The 16,894-nt window shown below is 42.3% G+C and overlaps 1 protein-coding gene across 7 annotated transcripts in view; it reads right to left on the reverse strand.

The window, feature by feature from the left end:
• The window catches only part of TIAM1 (TIAM Rac1 associated GEF 1), a 326,413-nt gene that overhangs the window by 12,385 nt on the left and 297,134 nt on the right, over positions 1-16,894 (reverse strand). For all 7 annotated transcript variants that reach the window (XM_039857285.1, XM_039857282.1, XM_039857283.1 and 4 more), the window contains 6 exons: positions 16,095-16,163; positions 15,648-15,773; positions 11,008-11,116; positions 7,651-7,830; positions 7,442-7,560; positions 1,893-2,001 (listed from right to left, as the gene is read on the reverse strand). In XM_039857285.1, the coding sequence (XP_039713219.1) occupies positions 1,893-2,001; positions 7,442-7,560; positions 7,651-7,830; positions 11,008-11,116; positions 15,648-15,773; positions 16,095-16,163 (712 nt within the window). The remainder of the gene's footprint in view (positions 1-1,892; positions 2,002-7,441; positions 7,561-7,650; positions 7,831-11,007; positions 11,117-15,647; positions 15,774-16,094; positions 16,164-16,894) is intronic.

Raw genomic sequence — 16,894 nt, forward strand, 5'->3', positions numbered from 1 at the left:
AGCCCGTCACACCTCACAACCACAACTCAACGGCACGGTGGCTGTGGCTCTAAGAAGGCTACTAGTCTGCCTCAGGTCACCCCAACTTCAGCCACGCTGGGTCACAGCAGTGGGGCCAGAGTGAATCTCCACCTGGACTACGCACACCTCTGCCACCCCCGTAATCTCACCTTGATCCTCGAGGGCTATTCTTCACTCAACTGACTTCGGGGGTTGCCTCATCCCTTTAGACATGGCCTTGATCTCCAGAACTCCTGACTACCTTTGCCAGCCTGAAGCACACTCTCTACACCCCAAAAGGTGAACATCTAACACCCTTCAAGGCGGAAGCCCAGATAAGTTATTTCTCTTTTTCTTTTAAAGGTGATGATCATCAACATTCTGTACACACGAGCCGTCCTGTGACTAAGACATCAAGGTGCTGCGTTGGCAGCGCATCAACTTCGGTCTCAGAAGAAAGTTGCACTATTTCCTGAGATTAGAGGTCGATGGTTTGGGTCACTTACTTCAGAATCCCATATCCCATAAAGGACCTACCAGGAAGCGTCGGAGAGCTCCCAGACTTCTCCGAGAAGAAAATGCAATATAAAAAACACAACTGGTATCAAAGAAAAGAAAATAAATAATATTCCTCATCACCACAAACACCCACCCCTATTAAAAACTACCACCACGTTAAAATATCCCAGTGCTCCTTGGTATAGTATATTTAGTCACATGTTTTTCCTGTACTCGGCTACGTTCCTTTCTTATTTTTAATGAAATGCCATCACCAGCTACAGCGGCTCTTTGACAATGTAGGGAATCTCACTAAATTTATCTACAAAGGCAGAGCCATCTAAGTAGAAAGCCCAATAAATCATTGTATTCTCATTTAATATCACTAGGATGTTCCATTTGGGAATACTCTGTTCATATCATGGAGGAAAAAACTGTGTTCAAGTAAAGAAGCAGTAATGAACACCCTCCCTTTCTTGCCCCCGACAAATAAGGTAAGGTAAGAGAATGCAAAGATTAGACTTCCTTTATATTATGTTCCTTTATACTACGTTTCTACCAATGAACCTTCCGAGGAAAGGCTAGGAAAAAACACAACATAAAATGAAAACATGAGCCGTTGATCGTTTTATACTCAGGAACAACACACACTGCAGGCCACAGGATCATCCACGTTGCAACAAGCCATATCTCCTGAATTACGCACAATGCCCAGAGTGCTAACCCATAGCGTTTGTCTCTCAAAAAGCATATTATAGTACGAACACATGAGCTTTCCAGTTCCCGCAACTGTATCCGTCGGAACCGGTTTATTAAAAAAAATCAATCATTCACAAACAGCTCTTCTTTCCCTCAGTATTAGTCACGATGTGACTGAGACGCGCCTCACAACAGATGAGAGCTCCTGGTGCTGGTGCCGCCGTAACAGGTCAGCTGGGAACCGATGTCCCAAACCCCAGCTTCACACAGAGCAGAGTCAGAAGGAAAGTAAGAGTTCTCAGATCTAGGGTCTCAAACAGAAAGTTCTGTCTTGACTTTTCACTTTACTTTTCCTTGGTTTATTATTAATCCATTATTTTAGAAAGATATTTAGAGCAGTTGAAAACAAAACAAAACAAAATAAAACACCTCTCCTGCCTCTGTGTTTAGGCCTGGGGTGAACTTAGGCACAGCCATTCGCTCTCTCCCATGTTGTTGGGTGGCCAAGTGTAGCCAGAAGGTTCAATTTGGTATTTGTGGCATGTTGGTGGCCATAAAGGAAAGATTGATTCGGATAACCGTAATTAACTTTATTTTAATAAACGTGCCTTGGAAAAGAAATGTTATTTTGAAAAAATAAGGCAGCCTCCTACCCTCCCCTTACACCCACCCTCAAATCCCCTTCAGATACATACCAAAGGCTGCCAATTCTGGCTCCTTTTTCCACTTCCCCAGAGAGGCTGGCGGGTTTGGCCATATCACGGTGGTGTGCAAAAGCAGGTCTCCCATGCTCAGATCGGCAACCTGAAAACCGGGCACAAAGCAAAACTTACTGGGCGGTGTGGAAACACTCAGATTTTTATGACATTTTAAAATTCAGCAGGCTGATGTCAATTCTACTTCATGAAAATATTTTCTTTAAAAACACTTGGTCATCTGTTTTTGTTTCCTCTACCCCATATTTGCCTACCAGAATTTCAATAATAAAGTGGAAAAAAAGGTACAAATCGGAGTTCTGAAATACACATACAGTAAATCTGTCAGAACTGATCTATGAAGTTGGAGACATTTTGTGTTCACAGAGAGAGTTCCCCAAGGAGAGAGGAATGGCCATCAGAGACAGTGACAAAGATCCACCCCCAGCAAACTGGACACCTGTGAGTTTAAACCCCCTGGGAGCCAAGGTCTTTCTGAGAAGCAGCTGAATCAATTATTTTCTTCTTCTTCCAACTCACTTTAAAGATTTCACTTTAGAGGAGGAAGAGAAAAGCCCACTGAGGAGTTTGAAGGTTGCTCTTTAAGAATGTGCAGCGTGAGCTCTGGGACCCTCGGAAATCACGAGGTCTGGTCCCACACCCCTGAAGGTCAAATGCTAAACTGTCTCAGACAGACAAGAGCCACCCAGACAGATAACCCAGAGACTCCGCCCACCGTCCAGGGTTTACGCCTCACAACAGTCAAGTCTGCCTTTCTTACTGCAGTCTTTGGCCCACTTCCAAGCCCATCAAAAGCCCCACCCTCAGCCCCTGACAGCCTCGGGAGGGGTGGGAAGATCATGGGTCTCTCTCTGCGCCAGAAGATGAGACTTTGCAACAAGTTCCGTCCCGCCCTTTGTAAACCCCACACACTGTTAGGAGGCTCTTCCTCAGACATGCCTCCCCACACCCCACCCAGTGGCTTCCCAGCTCTACTCCCCTGTGTCCAGACACCACGCCCAAGTCCCTCTGCCTCAAGGCGGCACTCCAAATATTCGAAAACTTGATGTCGAGCTTCTCAAGGAGAAACGGCTCTCGTTTATTCTGCCGCTCGAGATCTGAATGGGCTTCTAGACACAGCAGCAACTGAGCAGCCCTTGGCCAAACACGCTGCCACATGGCACTGCCCTTTTCATGCCAACAGACCAGGCTACGGTGCTGGAGGTGTGTGGCTCCAGCAGCGCAGAACCCAGCGGTAATGTCACCACTATAATAAATGAGACCATTATAAGAGTAATAATTACCCTAATTATTACTGAGCTATATTATTAATAGTATAGCCAAGGGTAACAAAAAAAAAATGTAAGCGATCATATTACTTTGTTTATACGTATGAAATAACTAGTCAACCAACCCCCAGGACAGTATCAGCTAAGGAACTAGCCAGGCTCTGCCACTTGGCCCACACAAGGTTATACACACTAGTCACATTCCCGGGTATCATCTGGGCCACAGCCTTGGGGGTATGTCTTCAAAAGTAATTAAAAGTCCCTAGGGTAGATCATTGTCCAAACTCTACTTTCTCCCGCTAATAGAATTACAGGCACACCGCGTTATATTGGGCTTGTTTTACAGGCCTTCACAGATACTGCGTTTTTTCACAGATTGCAAGTTAAGACCTTCCACTAGCAAAAAGATTATGACTCGCTGAAGGCTCAGATGACAGTAGTGGTTTTTAGCAATAAAGTACCGTTAGTTAACGTATGTACATTGTTTTAATACAGTAGAGTACAGCGTAAACATCTCTTTTATGTGCACTGGAAAACCAAAACATTCGTGCAACTCGCTTTACTGCAGTATTCACTTTATTGCGATATCTTCAAAGTATGCCTGCATATATCTGCTTCTTCTGCCATGTGATTTTTCTAGTGCCTCCCACTAGACTAGGCAAAGCCCTGATGACTTTGGGCTTGGCCATGAGCCTTGGCCCATAGTCTTGGCATAAGAAATTTCCACCAGCCCTCGAGCTGCCACCTTCCAGCCACAGAAAGGACAAGCCCCAGACAGCCACTGCTGCTCCAGCCTGGATCCAGAAAGATGAGGTGTGGAGCACACTGAGCCCTAAGCTCTGAAACTCACCGAGAGAAGCCAAAGTTCAGGTGACCTACATGCTAGGTGTGAAATAAATGTTTGCTGTAGTGAACATGGAGATTTTGAGTAGTTTATTACACAGTAAAAACGGGCTGACAGTGCCAGTGCATACGGTTTCTCTCTTTTGACACGTTTCCACAGGACAAATGTGATAAGGGGGTCGGAGCTGCTCCCTCTGGCCAACACCTCTCTGTTGGCCTTTTATCAGTCCCCTTCTGAATCTTCCACCCAAACCCCAAGACTGAGTTCCATGGAGCAGCCTCTGCCCTAACAAGGACTGGGATGTCCTGCTGAGCTGGATTGTGGGGGCCCTTCATCTAAGGGGGAAACGCCCCCTTAGGCTTCATCTTCTTCTGACTTAAGCAACAGGGATGCTCTGTGTGGTCCAGCCCAACTCCCTAGAATCTAACACGGGGTAGGAAGGTGAAGGCCCCGCTGCATCATACAATGTTCCTGTGCCACCTTTGTCCTCTGTGAACATATCTGCCTTAAGGGACCTCCTGCGGAAAGCTGGCTGAGGACAGGATCAGGTACCCTGTGTCCCTGGAATGTTACCATCTCAATATAGAACTACCATTCCCGGCAGATGCTGATAAAGATTCCTATTCCTGACTGTTTACAAACTGTTCATAAATCTATTTCAGGGTTTTGCTGGATGTTGCCATTAAGAGGGAACTTACAATAATCAGGAATCACCTTTGTGAAAGCTGACATGACTCGTGTAACTCCAACTGTCTGCCTAAGTTTCCACGGTTGTTCCGAAATACACTCCGAGAGGCATTTGGCAGGCCCCCTTCTCCCTGGGGTCTTATTTTTGGGGAATCAAGACCACGTCATTCTTTCCAGTTTGAAGACCATTCTCGAGTAATCAGCTGTCTTCGGTATTATATCACTGGCCCCTCGGGAGGGGTTTATTTCTTTCTTATTCTTCTTATAATGCTAACACGTAATCTCTCTCTCTTTTTGCTTTCTCTGGCTTCCTTTACAAGCCTTAATTTTTCTGGGCTTTATACATCCTAATACTGAATTAGGACTCTCCTACTCTTGAATACGGGCACGCAGTCAAACGTCCCGCCTTCCATCTTTTGCAAATTTCTTTTTACAAAAATCTCAGCTCACAAGAGACTACTTTGTATAGCACTCTATCTCTTTGTTCCTCGCTGGAAAGATTTTCTACTTGATTGTCAGAATTTCATTTTAGAGGAAAGGCAGTTTCATCAAAGCTGAATTTCCTTTCATAGTCTCTGACGTTTGAATCATATTCATCGTTTTCTCCAAATTCAACCCACTATCCACATCACCTCCTAGTCTTTAGTATAATGGTCCCTGGCTCTCAAGATCATTAAAACCCAGAAATTAATTTGGCATATAATGAAAAATACAATGAAATATAATGAAAATGTTCATTTCCACGACCCAATAGAATTCACTTCTGTCAAAATGAAATAAACTAAAATACAGAGGAGGAAAAAGTCCTTTGTTGATCAAAAACTGTTTGCAGCCTTATTCATAGTACTATAATAAAAGAAGCCAAGAAAATTGCCCAGCGATAGGAATTAAGTAAATCATTGTTCAGCCACACAATACCTTACACAATAATTTAAATAATCCTTTTGAATAATTTAGAATAACATGAATATTCTGTTATTTTAAGATCAAGGTACAAAACTACTTTCTAAATATAATTATTGAAGCATATACATATATGTAATTTTTTAATCAAAATAAACACCTAAACATTGAAACTGTAGATTGTTCCTCTTGGCCTTTTCCCTTATTTTGCCCTTTTCTTTAATAAGCGTATGTTTTTCTTAATATAAAAGTTTTACAAGAAAATGAGACCTAAATCCAGAAGGAGCACTATCCATCTTTTGTACACACTGGTTGGTTAAATTATCTGCCAAGCAGATCGAGGGCATCCTCTTGCTCTGCTGGTAATGTTATGCAGAAAAAGTAAATTGTGTTTCATTGGAAAACTATGCATTCTCTACAGCAGGGGGTCCCTGGTCTGTGCCCTGGTGGGAACCGGGCCGCACAGCAGCAGGTGAGTGGCGGGCAGGCGAGCAAAGCTTCACCTGTATTTGCAGCCGCTCCCCAGCGTCAGCATCACCGCCTCAGCTCCGCCTCAGATCGTCAGGTGTTAGATTCTCATAGGAGCACTGGTCCCTGGTGCCAGAAAGGTTGGGGACCTCTGCTCTACAGCACCCTCTCTCAGGGCATCAGATTTCAACCATGTACATTGTCCTTAGTTCCTCTGCAACTCTTCGTAAAGTGCAGGTAAAAGACAAATGGCAATTCATCCACTCTGGTAGTAATTTAGATGACTTCCTCCCACTGTGGAAAAACCAGTTTGTCTCCACTTACAAGTCATCTTGATGTATCTGCACTTCATATATACACCTGTGCTGTTTCGACTTTCCCAATAAATTGTTACACTCCTGCCTGGTGCCTTCACATTACAGGAGTAAAATAAATTCCTTCATTTGTGTTAGCTTTTACATCTACATGAGATGTCCTGATTTTACCTCTCTCCGAAAATTATCATTTAACAGTCCAAAATTTTGTTTCACAGAGGACATAAAAATTAAACCTGGATAATAACCCTCTATATCTCCGAAGGTAAGCCTGTTTTCTCTCTCTAGACTAAACAACCAACCTTGGCCCCACCTCCCTTGCCTAATCACAGCAGAAGTGTTTTTCTTCGTGGTTCCCTCCAGCTTTTCTCCTCTCTTTTTCTTTTTGGAGCCAGAAAGCAAAGCCAAGGACAATACCCCAGGTGAGTCAGAATGTATAGAAGCGCTGAGGAATGTAATTACGTATCACGACCCTCCCTCTGATTCATCTCAGCGTTATATTATCGGCACTTTTATTCACATAAGCTCTTTTCAATGACTCAGGCAAAACCTATAGTTCCTTCTAAGTTTTCTTCAGGTGTACCTGTTCTCGTCACTCTTTCTTCTAAGGAAGTTTTCAGGCAGACGTTAAAAAAAAGGATTCAGAATCATCGATCGAAACTTTCATTCACTCAACAGATATTTTTTGGTTACCTACTACACGGCAGTTATTATTCTAATCTCTGAGGTTATGGCTTTGGCCTTAAACGGTATTTACAGAAACAGCCCAGGCTACGGTATGGAAGTCACTCTCACACTTAACAAAGAACAAAACCAGAGGTCCTGAGAGTGAAGGGTTGAGAATTAGGATCACGTTTCCTATATTAAAAATAAGTCGCTTGAAGAAAAAGATTCACATTATAGCCTTGGATAAAGGAAAAAAGTTCCACCAACAAAACCAGTATCTTCATAACTATTTTACTTACAAATAACACCTTTTAAAAACAATCTCAAACCGACCCAGCTTTACTGACAGGTGTGCCCCGAGAAGAAAAAGGTCCTTACCTCTTTTTTCTCACCCGTCTGTTCAGCAATCAGCTGGTCAAACACGGCCCCAAACTCTTCGTGGATTTTCTGCATTTCATTGATGTGACTCGCGACCTTGTTCATGGTCTTGATGGCCACTGGAAGAAAAGAGGGCGTGGAATGAAAAGGCTACTCGGAGGCTCATGGAGCCGTGAGCCACAGAGACGTGTCAGGGGCCACAGCTTTACCGTCCAGGTGGTAGTGCTCCTCACTCTCCGCATCCGTCAGAGCAAAAAGCTCCTTCAGCAGGAGCGGGTACTTCAGGATCCTCTGGATGGGTTTGATGAGGTAAGACTCGAGTGTGGACGAATGCTGCTGCTTCGGGTTCTGGGCATCTAAGAACGCCTTGAAAGCCGGGTCTGTCCTGGCTGCGGGAGTTCAAACACAGGTTGTCTGGCGGGACGCCCAAAGGACACCCTTCTCACAATTTCGCTCACTTATTCCGAGGTGACTTTCACAGGACTAAGCGGACAGAGGGTTGCAGGAGGAAAGGAAAAGGGGCTAAGAGAGACAACTGGAAGGGCCTGCTGGATTTATCTGTTTATTTGGGGGGAATAACTGGGTTTGAGTTAAGGAATAACATTGAGTTAAGGGATAACAGGGTTCGTAAAGACCACATGTTTGGATTTTCAAGGGCTGCTCCTGACCTTCCTTATATTAAGATTATCTTATTATTCTGATATTTTGACATCTAGGGCCTTACAGACCCCAGGGAGACTGCCCTGCCCAGGGACAGCCAATTTCTAGAGACAGTAAAGGACACTGACCTGGGAGCATGCCTTCCAACCAATCCAGTGGCCACCCCCCCACCAACACACACACACATACTCTCTTCCATTAGCTGTCACATTCTCAGCCACTACTCCTCTGTTCCAGTCACCCCGGGACCAGACACCAGACAACTGGGGCGGCCCCTATACCCCCGAGCCCATTGAAATGATTCAAACCAGCCCATAAGCTTGCTTACCCTTACACGCCCATCCCTTCTCTCAGAAACCACGACGAAGGCTCCGCCTAGTCTTCCCCTCGCCCCTTTATCTCCTGACCGACCCTGGGGCCCCACGCATGTCCCTGCACGGCACTGTGTGACACTCCTCTTGGGAGCTGTAACGAACTATCTCTTCAATGGCAATCGTCTTCTGATCTGCTGACCTGCTATACCTAGTAAGAAGGCACATTTTAAAACACTCCTTACCCTGGTTTTCCTAATCTTTCCGCACCCCGTGGCTGGTAGAACCTCTTTTCGGAAAAGGCAGAAAAGAAAACAAACCCAGCAGCAGCAGCACCTTACGGCTCTGGTGCGTGCAGCCAGGATGGGTATCCTGGGGTCTCCTGCAGTGAGCGCCTTTTAAGGTCTGTTCTATGTTAATCCAGGGCTGCCAGCTGTTAGCATCTGCAGGGCAGGACTGGAGTTCTCTCTGAGGGACCCATGTCTGACCTCAGGTAACTCAGGCAGCACTTTCCTCACCAGCCCGGCTTTTATCTGTGTCCCAGGTGGGCTTAAAAGCAGTGCTGGGGACTCGTGGGTCCTCAGACAAGCAAAGACGGGCCTGCTAGTGGGCACTTCTTTGGAAAGCAGGCCTAGTGCCTTTTAGGTAGTAGAGGAGAAGACTGAGGTGAGGGCGAAAAACAGGAAGAAGAAAGGACAAGATATCAAAGTGAGCCAACAGCAGGCGTACTTTTTTTCCCAAAAGCTCTGATAGAGGTGAAAACTGCATCTCCACCTTCAGCAATCAGGAGTGTGAGCTAAGATCTGATGTCGTAAAAAGGCTCTGCGAAATAGTAAGACGGTTCTTCACGCTATTTTTATTCAATTAAGAAAAACAGCAATCTTGGGGTGAAGGCCTCGTAAAGATCACATTTCATCCGTTAAAGCCCCATTAAGAGGAACCAGACTCCATGGGTTCAGCCATGACTCCTCCTTCCAAAGAATAAACCCCAGAGAGAAAGAGAACTGGAAGTCAGGTGACCAAGTGGCCTTTGTGCCAGGGAAGGGAGGCCAGGCCCGTGAAGAAGCTATGGCTTCTATGGGACACCCCAAGTCTTGGTCCATACCCTTAAGGAACCTAAGAATTCCCCCCTCCCCACCCAGCAAATCCTCAAGTCCAAAACAATGGTCATGGGCATTTAACCTATCAACTATAGTTTCTGTCAAGGCAAAAGAGGGTATGGTCCTCGGCTCCATGAGCTGCTGGAGTGTCACTCCCGTCCAGCCCGGGTGTGAGTCTGTTAAGAATCACAGACAGGCGCTTTGATTCTCAGACTGTTTTCTTTACCCTCTTGGGACATTTGGCCATTAGAAAAATGTAGGTCACACCTAATGTTTTAAGGGATAGTTTTGAAAGATACGATAATATTTTTCAGGTGCAAAAATATATTATCGAATTAGGAAAAATCCGCATAGGGGCAGCATTTAATCTAATTGTTTAAATATAACACGAATTTCCTTAAGGACTGTAATGGGTGTATCGTCTTACTGTAGCGCAAAGAGCTCTACAAATTATTACATTAAGAATCTCATAACAATTAGCACTCAGTTAAAATGTCACAAGAAACACACACACGGAACAACTGGATGACCAATATAGCACATGCGAAAACAGACAGCAGGACAAGGACATTCCCAGGTTCCCTTTAAACTTCAGTGCTGAACCAGAACCCTGCTGTATAGACCATCTCTGCCATAAATATGTCATTACCTGGGGCGGGCTCTTTTGTTATCCAGAGACCTGCACGATACTAATATTTCCTGTAGTAGGTTTTAAATTAAGTCAAGCTCGTTCTCTTTGACAGAGAAGCAGAACATACGTCAATTATTGACATATTCAGGCACTCGATCAGCAGCTGTTTACATGGCAGCCACAGTGAAGTGTCAAGAACGGCAGGCTGCCTTCCAGAGATTCTCTGAAATCAAACTTCCTATTGGTTTTACTGTTTACCATTGAAGTGTTTCTTTAATGCTTTTACCGGTCCCCAACAACCACATGCTGAACTATGGAAACAAAATGACTTTCTGGAAACTCTCAGAATGCTCCATCACCTTCCCAGGAAGAGAGCTTGCCAATATAAAAATTCTACTCTGTTCTATGCAAAATATAATGGCAACTTGAGTAATTTGGGGGAATAACTGGGACAACTTGAGTCGTGATGATGGTGGCTATCATCACACACCTAGGAATGCAAATAAGTGAGGGAAAGATAAAATTCCATGACAAGGTATATGAAATGTAGTAGGTTACAACGAAAACTAGGAAAAGCAGGCAATTTCTAAACCCCTATGTTTTTGCATAACTGCAAAATGACCCATCAGTTCTAGCCCCAAATAGCTGAGAGAAAACTTTCATTATAAGAAAACCGACAAACTGTTCATTCAAGATCTAATGAATGTCATTTCTCAGTACCCTTACTCTGGCTTGTTGGAATGTCCACCTGGCACATCAATTATTCTTAGATTTTGGTGCAAAAGACCCCAACCATAGTCAGCCACAAAACTGAGAATCCACAATTAACACGCCCACCTGCCACCAAGTCCTCAAATGCCTTACCTTTCACCAGGACCTTGGGGACCTTCGTGTGGCTGGCGCAGAAGGCACTGTAGAGCTTGAAGCGGTCAGCGTAGTATAGAAAGGACCCCCCCAGAGAGAACAGCACTTTCTGGATTTAACGAGAAAAAGAGCAGTTAGTTCGTGTTTCTTCACACCTGGGACGATCAGAAGGATGTCACAGGGAGCTCACACCTGGCCCTCCCAACAACGTCAGCCCCATTCACACCTTTCTTTGCACATCAATGGCCTAAACTGCCCAGCATAAAATAGATGGGCTTACACGTTTGTTTAACAGATGCCGGATTTGACCTTCTCAGCAATTACAATGGAGATGTCACTGTTTTCCAGGCCTGTGTTTACATCTGGGATGTTCAAACGTTAATGAGAAAATATATATGGCATTTTGGAAAAGACAGAAATCTGTATTCTCTCACTAGCTCCTGCTGGGAAGTAGAATTGACAAATCAAATAAATGCAGGAAATGCAAATATTCCCCAAATTAGAAAACACATTTCCATGGTCACTAACTCCACCTTCTCTGACACCACTCTCTCTTCTAGCAGGGAGCAGGCAAGAACACAAGAAACATGCTTATTAGAAAGAAACGCAATGGACTTTGGGAAGTGGGTTCATCCTCCCACCCTATACCTTCTGTCCCAAAAGGATGAAAACTGGGTGGGAGCCTTTCTTATTAGAAATTTAATATACCTAAAGTAGAACACTTTTTATCCCACATGTGTATTATAAAAATGCGAAATAGGCCTCAGAAAAGAATATTCTATAGGTTTCCAATTGACGAACTCTTATTCAGACAGAGCTATTGCTTATTTGGGCTTCGAATTAAAAGGAAGGTTCCAAGCAAAAAATAAGGCATTGGATTTTGAGTGATAAATTAGGTTCCCAAATGTGTAATTCAGCTAATGAACAATGCAGAGAATTCTGATAGACTGTCTACTAACGAGAAAGACAAAATTAGTTATGAACCACACATAATTGGTAATTAGAGGCCTAAATTGGTTTCCTCCATGTTCTATTTTCTTCCTTCCTTTCTTTTTCCAGCCCCTACCCCCACCACAACCCCCTGACCGAAAGTCATCAGCAGGGACAGTCTGCCTCTGTTAAGTGTCATGATCCTTCAAGCCACACTCCATAATTAAACAAGGAAAGTTGTAGAAGAAAAGGCCCTACAGGTCACCCGTCGGGTTAGGCACATCAAGTCATTCATTTAACTTAATATTTACTAAGCACTCACAGCCACAGAGAGAACATTAAGGTACTTATTTCTTCTTGTGGCCTTAAAAAATGACCTCAGACACAGAGTGTACACAAAGATGGCAGCCGAAGACTGCATTTTCCTGTGTTTCTCTTCTGCAGGGCTTCACAGAGCCTCCTACTGGCTGATGGACAGTCCACATGTCCAAGGGGAAATTTGACCAAAATCTATTTGACTTCAGAACTGTATTTTTTTTCCCCCTAACTATTGCCTGAGGACTAGTGTTCTGTACAACACAGTCTGAACATTTTTACAAGTCTTTTATATTTTTTGGCCAAATATTCAATCGGGAATTAAATAAAACAGCAATGGCGGAAACCAACGGCAACGGGTTTGGGAATGAACACTGTCAAGAGCTCAGATGAGAGGCGCTGGAGAGAAGGCCACGTGCGTCAGGTGTCCTGATTACAGACAGAATGGACGTCATCAGACCATGCAATAAACCAGCGACATGTAGGTCGGGGAAGAGGGTCCCAATGCCACGGAGTTTACAGCAATGACTGCTTCAAGGGGACTTGCTGAAAGAATTAATGCACCAACCCCACCCTGTGATAAACGCTCAAAATACGATCATGTTCATACCACAGTTCTGATACCCAAACTCTCCTGAAGTGATTAACTGGACCTAAACTCAAAGACCAGGCCCCACAGCAAAAGACTGATATATGAATATAATGTTAGATATTTTCGGTTAAAATCAAGTGTTTTTAAGGTATGTCTGTATCTATTTTTATTATGCTCCACATTAAGCAGCTTTTTTGATCAAATGACAAACTACTGGCCCTTATCAGGGCATCGTACTGGACTATCAATTAATTTACTAATTTAGAAAACATATATCATGACAAACAAAAACCAACGAACCAAACTATATTTCAAATGGACAGCAAACCACTCTGAAGAGAAAATGAACTCATCCAAGCAATTTATGAACATTAAAAAAAAATCAATTGTATGCAGTGCTCAAGGCAAAAGTACTTATGACTGTAACTTACACTTAAATGGTTCATGGAAAAAATTCTTTTTTACATACACAAACATATATATACAGGAGACAGGAAGTGAGAAAAAGAATAATGTGAATGCAGGCAAATGCTAACATTGGGGGAATCTGGGTGAAGGGCATCTAGGAATTCTTTGGATTTTTGTAACTTCTCTGTAGGTCTGAAATTATATCCAAATAAAAATATACAATGATATATACTATATATTAATGTTTAAAGGTAGGAATGGGAGTATATCCTTAATAGCTCCTGTAGCAGAGAGATAATATAAAGAGATGACATAGAAACATTGAGACAGAACCTCGGCTCCTAAACTTATGTACTAACACTACACAGCCAGATTTCTGCAAGTGTTTGAGTCAAAATGTATAGGGACCCACAAATATCTGGATAACTGAACCCCAGTTCAACATAAGAGCAAAAGTAATTCAGTGGAAAAAGACTGAAGGATTGTCATTTCAACAAATACTGTTAGAAAAATTAGACACTCATATGCATTGATTCATACATTACACAATAACAAACGTAATTCAGAACAGATCAGAGATATAAATATAAACGCCAAAACTACAAAACTTCCTCTAGGAGAAAACAGGAGAAAATCTTTATGACCTTGGTTTAGGCAAAGATTTCATACATATGACACCAAAAGTATCACCACCCCCCAAAAAAAATTTTTTTGAAAAACTGGACTTCGCCAAAATTTCAAAATATAAAACTTAAAAATTTTCATCAAAATTTAAAACTTCTGCACTTTGAGAGACATTGTGAAAAGACAGGGCTCAGACAAAGAGAAAACAGTGCTTCCAAATCATATATCTGATAAAAGACATATTCAAAGTATTCACAGAACTTTAAAAACTCAGTAATAAGAAAACAAACAACCCAATAAAATAAATGCGCAAACGACTTAACAGACACTTCACCAAAAAGGACGTATTGAAGGCAAATAAGCACCTAAAAGATGTTCATCATCATGTCACCAGGGAAATTAAAATTAAAGCCACAGTGAGATGCCACTACACACCTGTTAGAATGGCTGATTAAAAAGACCGACCTGACCTTCTCACAAGAGCGAGGAGGAATAGCTGGTGGGAATACACACTGGTATAATCACTTTGGAAAACAGTTTGGCAGTTTCTTAAAAAGTTAAGCACACACTTACCATATGATCCACCCGTTTCACTCCTGAGTATTTACCCAGGAGAAATAAAAGCCTATATCCATACTAAAATTCGTACACAAATGTTCATAACAGCTTTATTTGTAATTGCCAAAAATTGCAACTAACCCAAGTGCCCAAGAAAGGTGGAAAGATAACAAAGTTGAGTACACCCGTACGCTGGAACAGTGCTTGGCAATAAATAAGTATGAACTATTGATAGATGATGCAGCAACATGGATGAAGTCCAATATAATTATACCAAGTAAAAGAAGGCACATAAAAAGAGCATAGGCTGCATGATTTTATTTAAGCGAAATTCCAGAATGAAAACTAATCTATGGCAACAGAAGACATGGCTGCCTATGACTGACAGGCAGTAAGAGGAGGGAGAGGGAAATCACAGAAGAACAGGAAAAAATGAACTAACAAGTATGTTCACTATTCTGATTGTGGTCATGGTTTCACAGGTGTACATGTCAAAATCCATCAGGCTGTACATTTCAAATACATGCAGTGTACCGTATGTCAATTACACCTCAATTAATCTACTTTTTACAAGTATATGAGGATGACATGTAAGCCAACACCATTGGGCATGAATCGATGAGCTTTGTCGATTGCAAGTGCAACAAAAGAAGTCTCTACAAGAAAGGAAAACCAACCAACGAAGAAGAAATAAGCTGTGAGCACCCCTACTAAGACACTAGTCATAAATTCTCATTAAGGCAGCAAGGACACTGTGCTGGAAGACTGTCTTCCTCCTGGATAATGAGAAGCATTTCCATAAAGCAGTTTCCCAGAACAGAGTAAATTAATTTGTCTACTGGGAAACCAAGGGTGCTAGTCTAATTTGCTAATAGCAAGTATTAAAGGCCTCTATATAAGCAGAACAAAAGGTCAAGGGTGGTATATCTTCCAAAGTAGAAGCCAGCAATGTATCTGTTTGATTCCAAGTTGATGGCACTGGTTTTACCTTAGCCAGACAGGCAAGGCAGTCGGTTTTAGCCTTAGCCCCGGGTCCCTTTGGGAACTGACACTCAATGGCAGTCCAGTGAAGACCCAACACCACAAGCACAAGAACTTACCGAAAACAGCACAACGTCTCCTGCGATGCGTTATCAGGAGATTCAATTTGACCCACAAGATAACCCACCTGTGACATTAGGGCAGCTTTACATTATTTGAGGGTGTAACTTACCTTAAACTGATCGACTTTCTCAAGCTTTTCCAAATCAGGTACCAGTCTCACCCCATCTTCTAGAGTTTTAAGGAATTCTACTTGAAACTCTACCATTTCGGTTAAATTTCCAAAGAGCACATCGAGCTGGAAAATGGGGGGAAGAGAAATTTAATCCACCTCATATTTCATTAGTGTTCAAAAACTATTTGCTTTTGATTTCGAAGTTCTTCTGTCAATACTTATCAATTAAGATAATGATCCTACCACCAGAGGGGAGGGGCAGCTCCTCACTCTGAGCACAAGCCAAGAGCTTAACAGGAAATAATGTGACTTATTTATTATGATTATTATGCTTAAACGAATGCAAAAATGCTTTCAGCAGTATTGTGTGCACTCGCCCACTCCTTCTTCACACAGAAAAACTGCAGTGTGAGCCTCACAAAGTAAAAACATATCCCACCATACCTCATCTTGGGTGAGAAAAGTTTCTTTCTGAAGAGGTTTTAGGTATCTCTCCATGAGACAGTTTAAGTCCTAAGGGTTGAAAGAAGAAAGAATACCTCATTAGCACATCTGAAAATCTACAAGTCTATAAAGAATCTAAAGGGGGAAAAAAAAATTGATTCTGTCCCAAATGCTAATATTATCAACTTTAGGTCAATAAGGTCCATTAAAGCAGGAGTGAAACCAACCTTCTCTGTAAATATTTCAGGCTTTGCAGGGCGTGTGGTATGGTCTCTGTCACAACTACTTAACTCTGCCGCTATAAACAGGAAAGTGGCAGATAATACACAAATGAATGAGTGCAGCTGTGTTCCAATAAAACTTTATTTGTAAAAACAGAGGGCTGAACTTGGCCTGATTTGCTGACCTCTAATTTAAAGACTAAAACAGATCATTCAAAACAGATTACACTGTTATAATGTACAACTAAATATAACTAAGTTACATATAGGAATATATAGTTATAGGAACTATTGGAAATAATAGTTATATGTATTATGAATTATACAGAAATAAATAATATAGTTATAGAAATAGAACTAAATGTCAGAACAAGTCATAATACAACAAAAAAACAGATCCAATACCCTTCTGCCTACACTGAAATTAGATTTTGAAGATAATAAATTTTTCAAAACTAAATTGAATTTCAGCATTAGGTCAACAGCATATGTAGAAAGGTCAGGAGGATCAATTAATATTCATACCTCGTCACCTTTCTCGGTCAATTGATTATATATATTTTGCTATAAGAACCGATG

Source organism: Pteropus medius, unplaced genomic scaffold, assembly GCF_902729225.1.
Source record: "Pteropus medius unplaced genomic scaffold, Ma_sr-lr_union100, whole genome shotgun sequence".
Lineage (NCBI taxonomy): Eukaryota > Metazoa > Chordata > Mammalia > Chiroptera > Pteropodidae > Pteropus > Pteropus medius.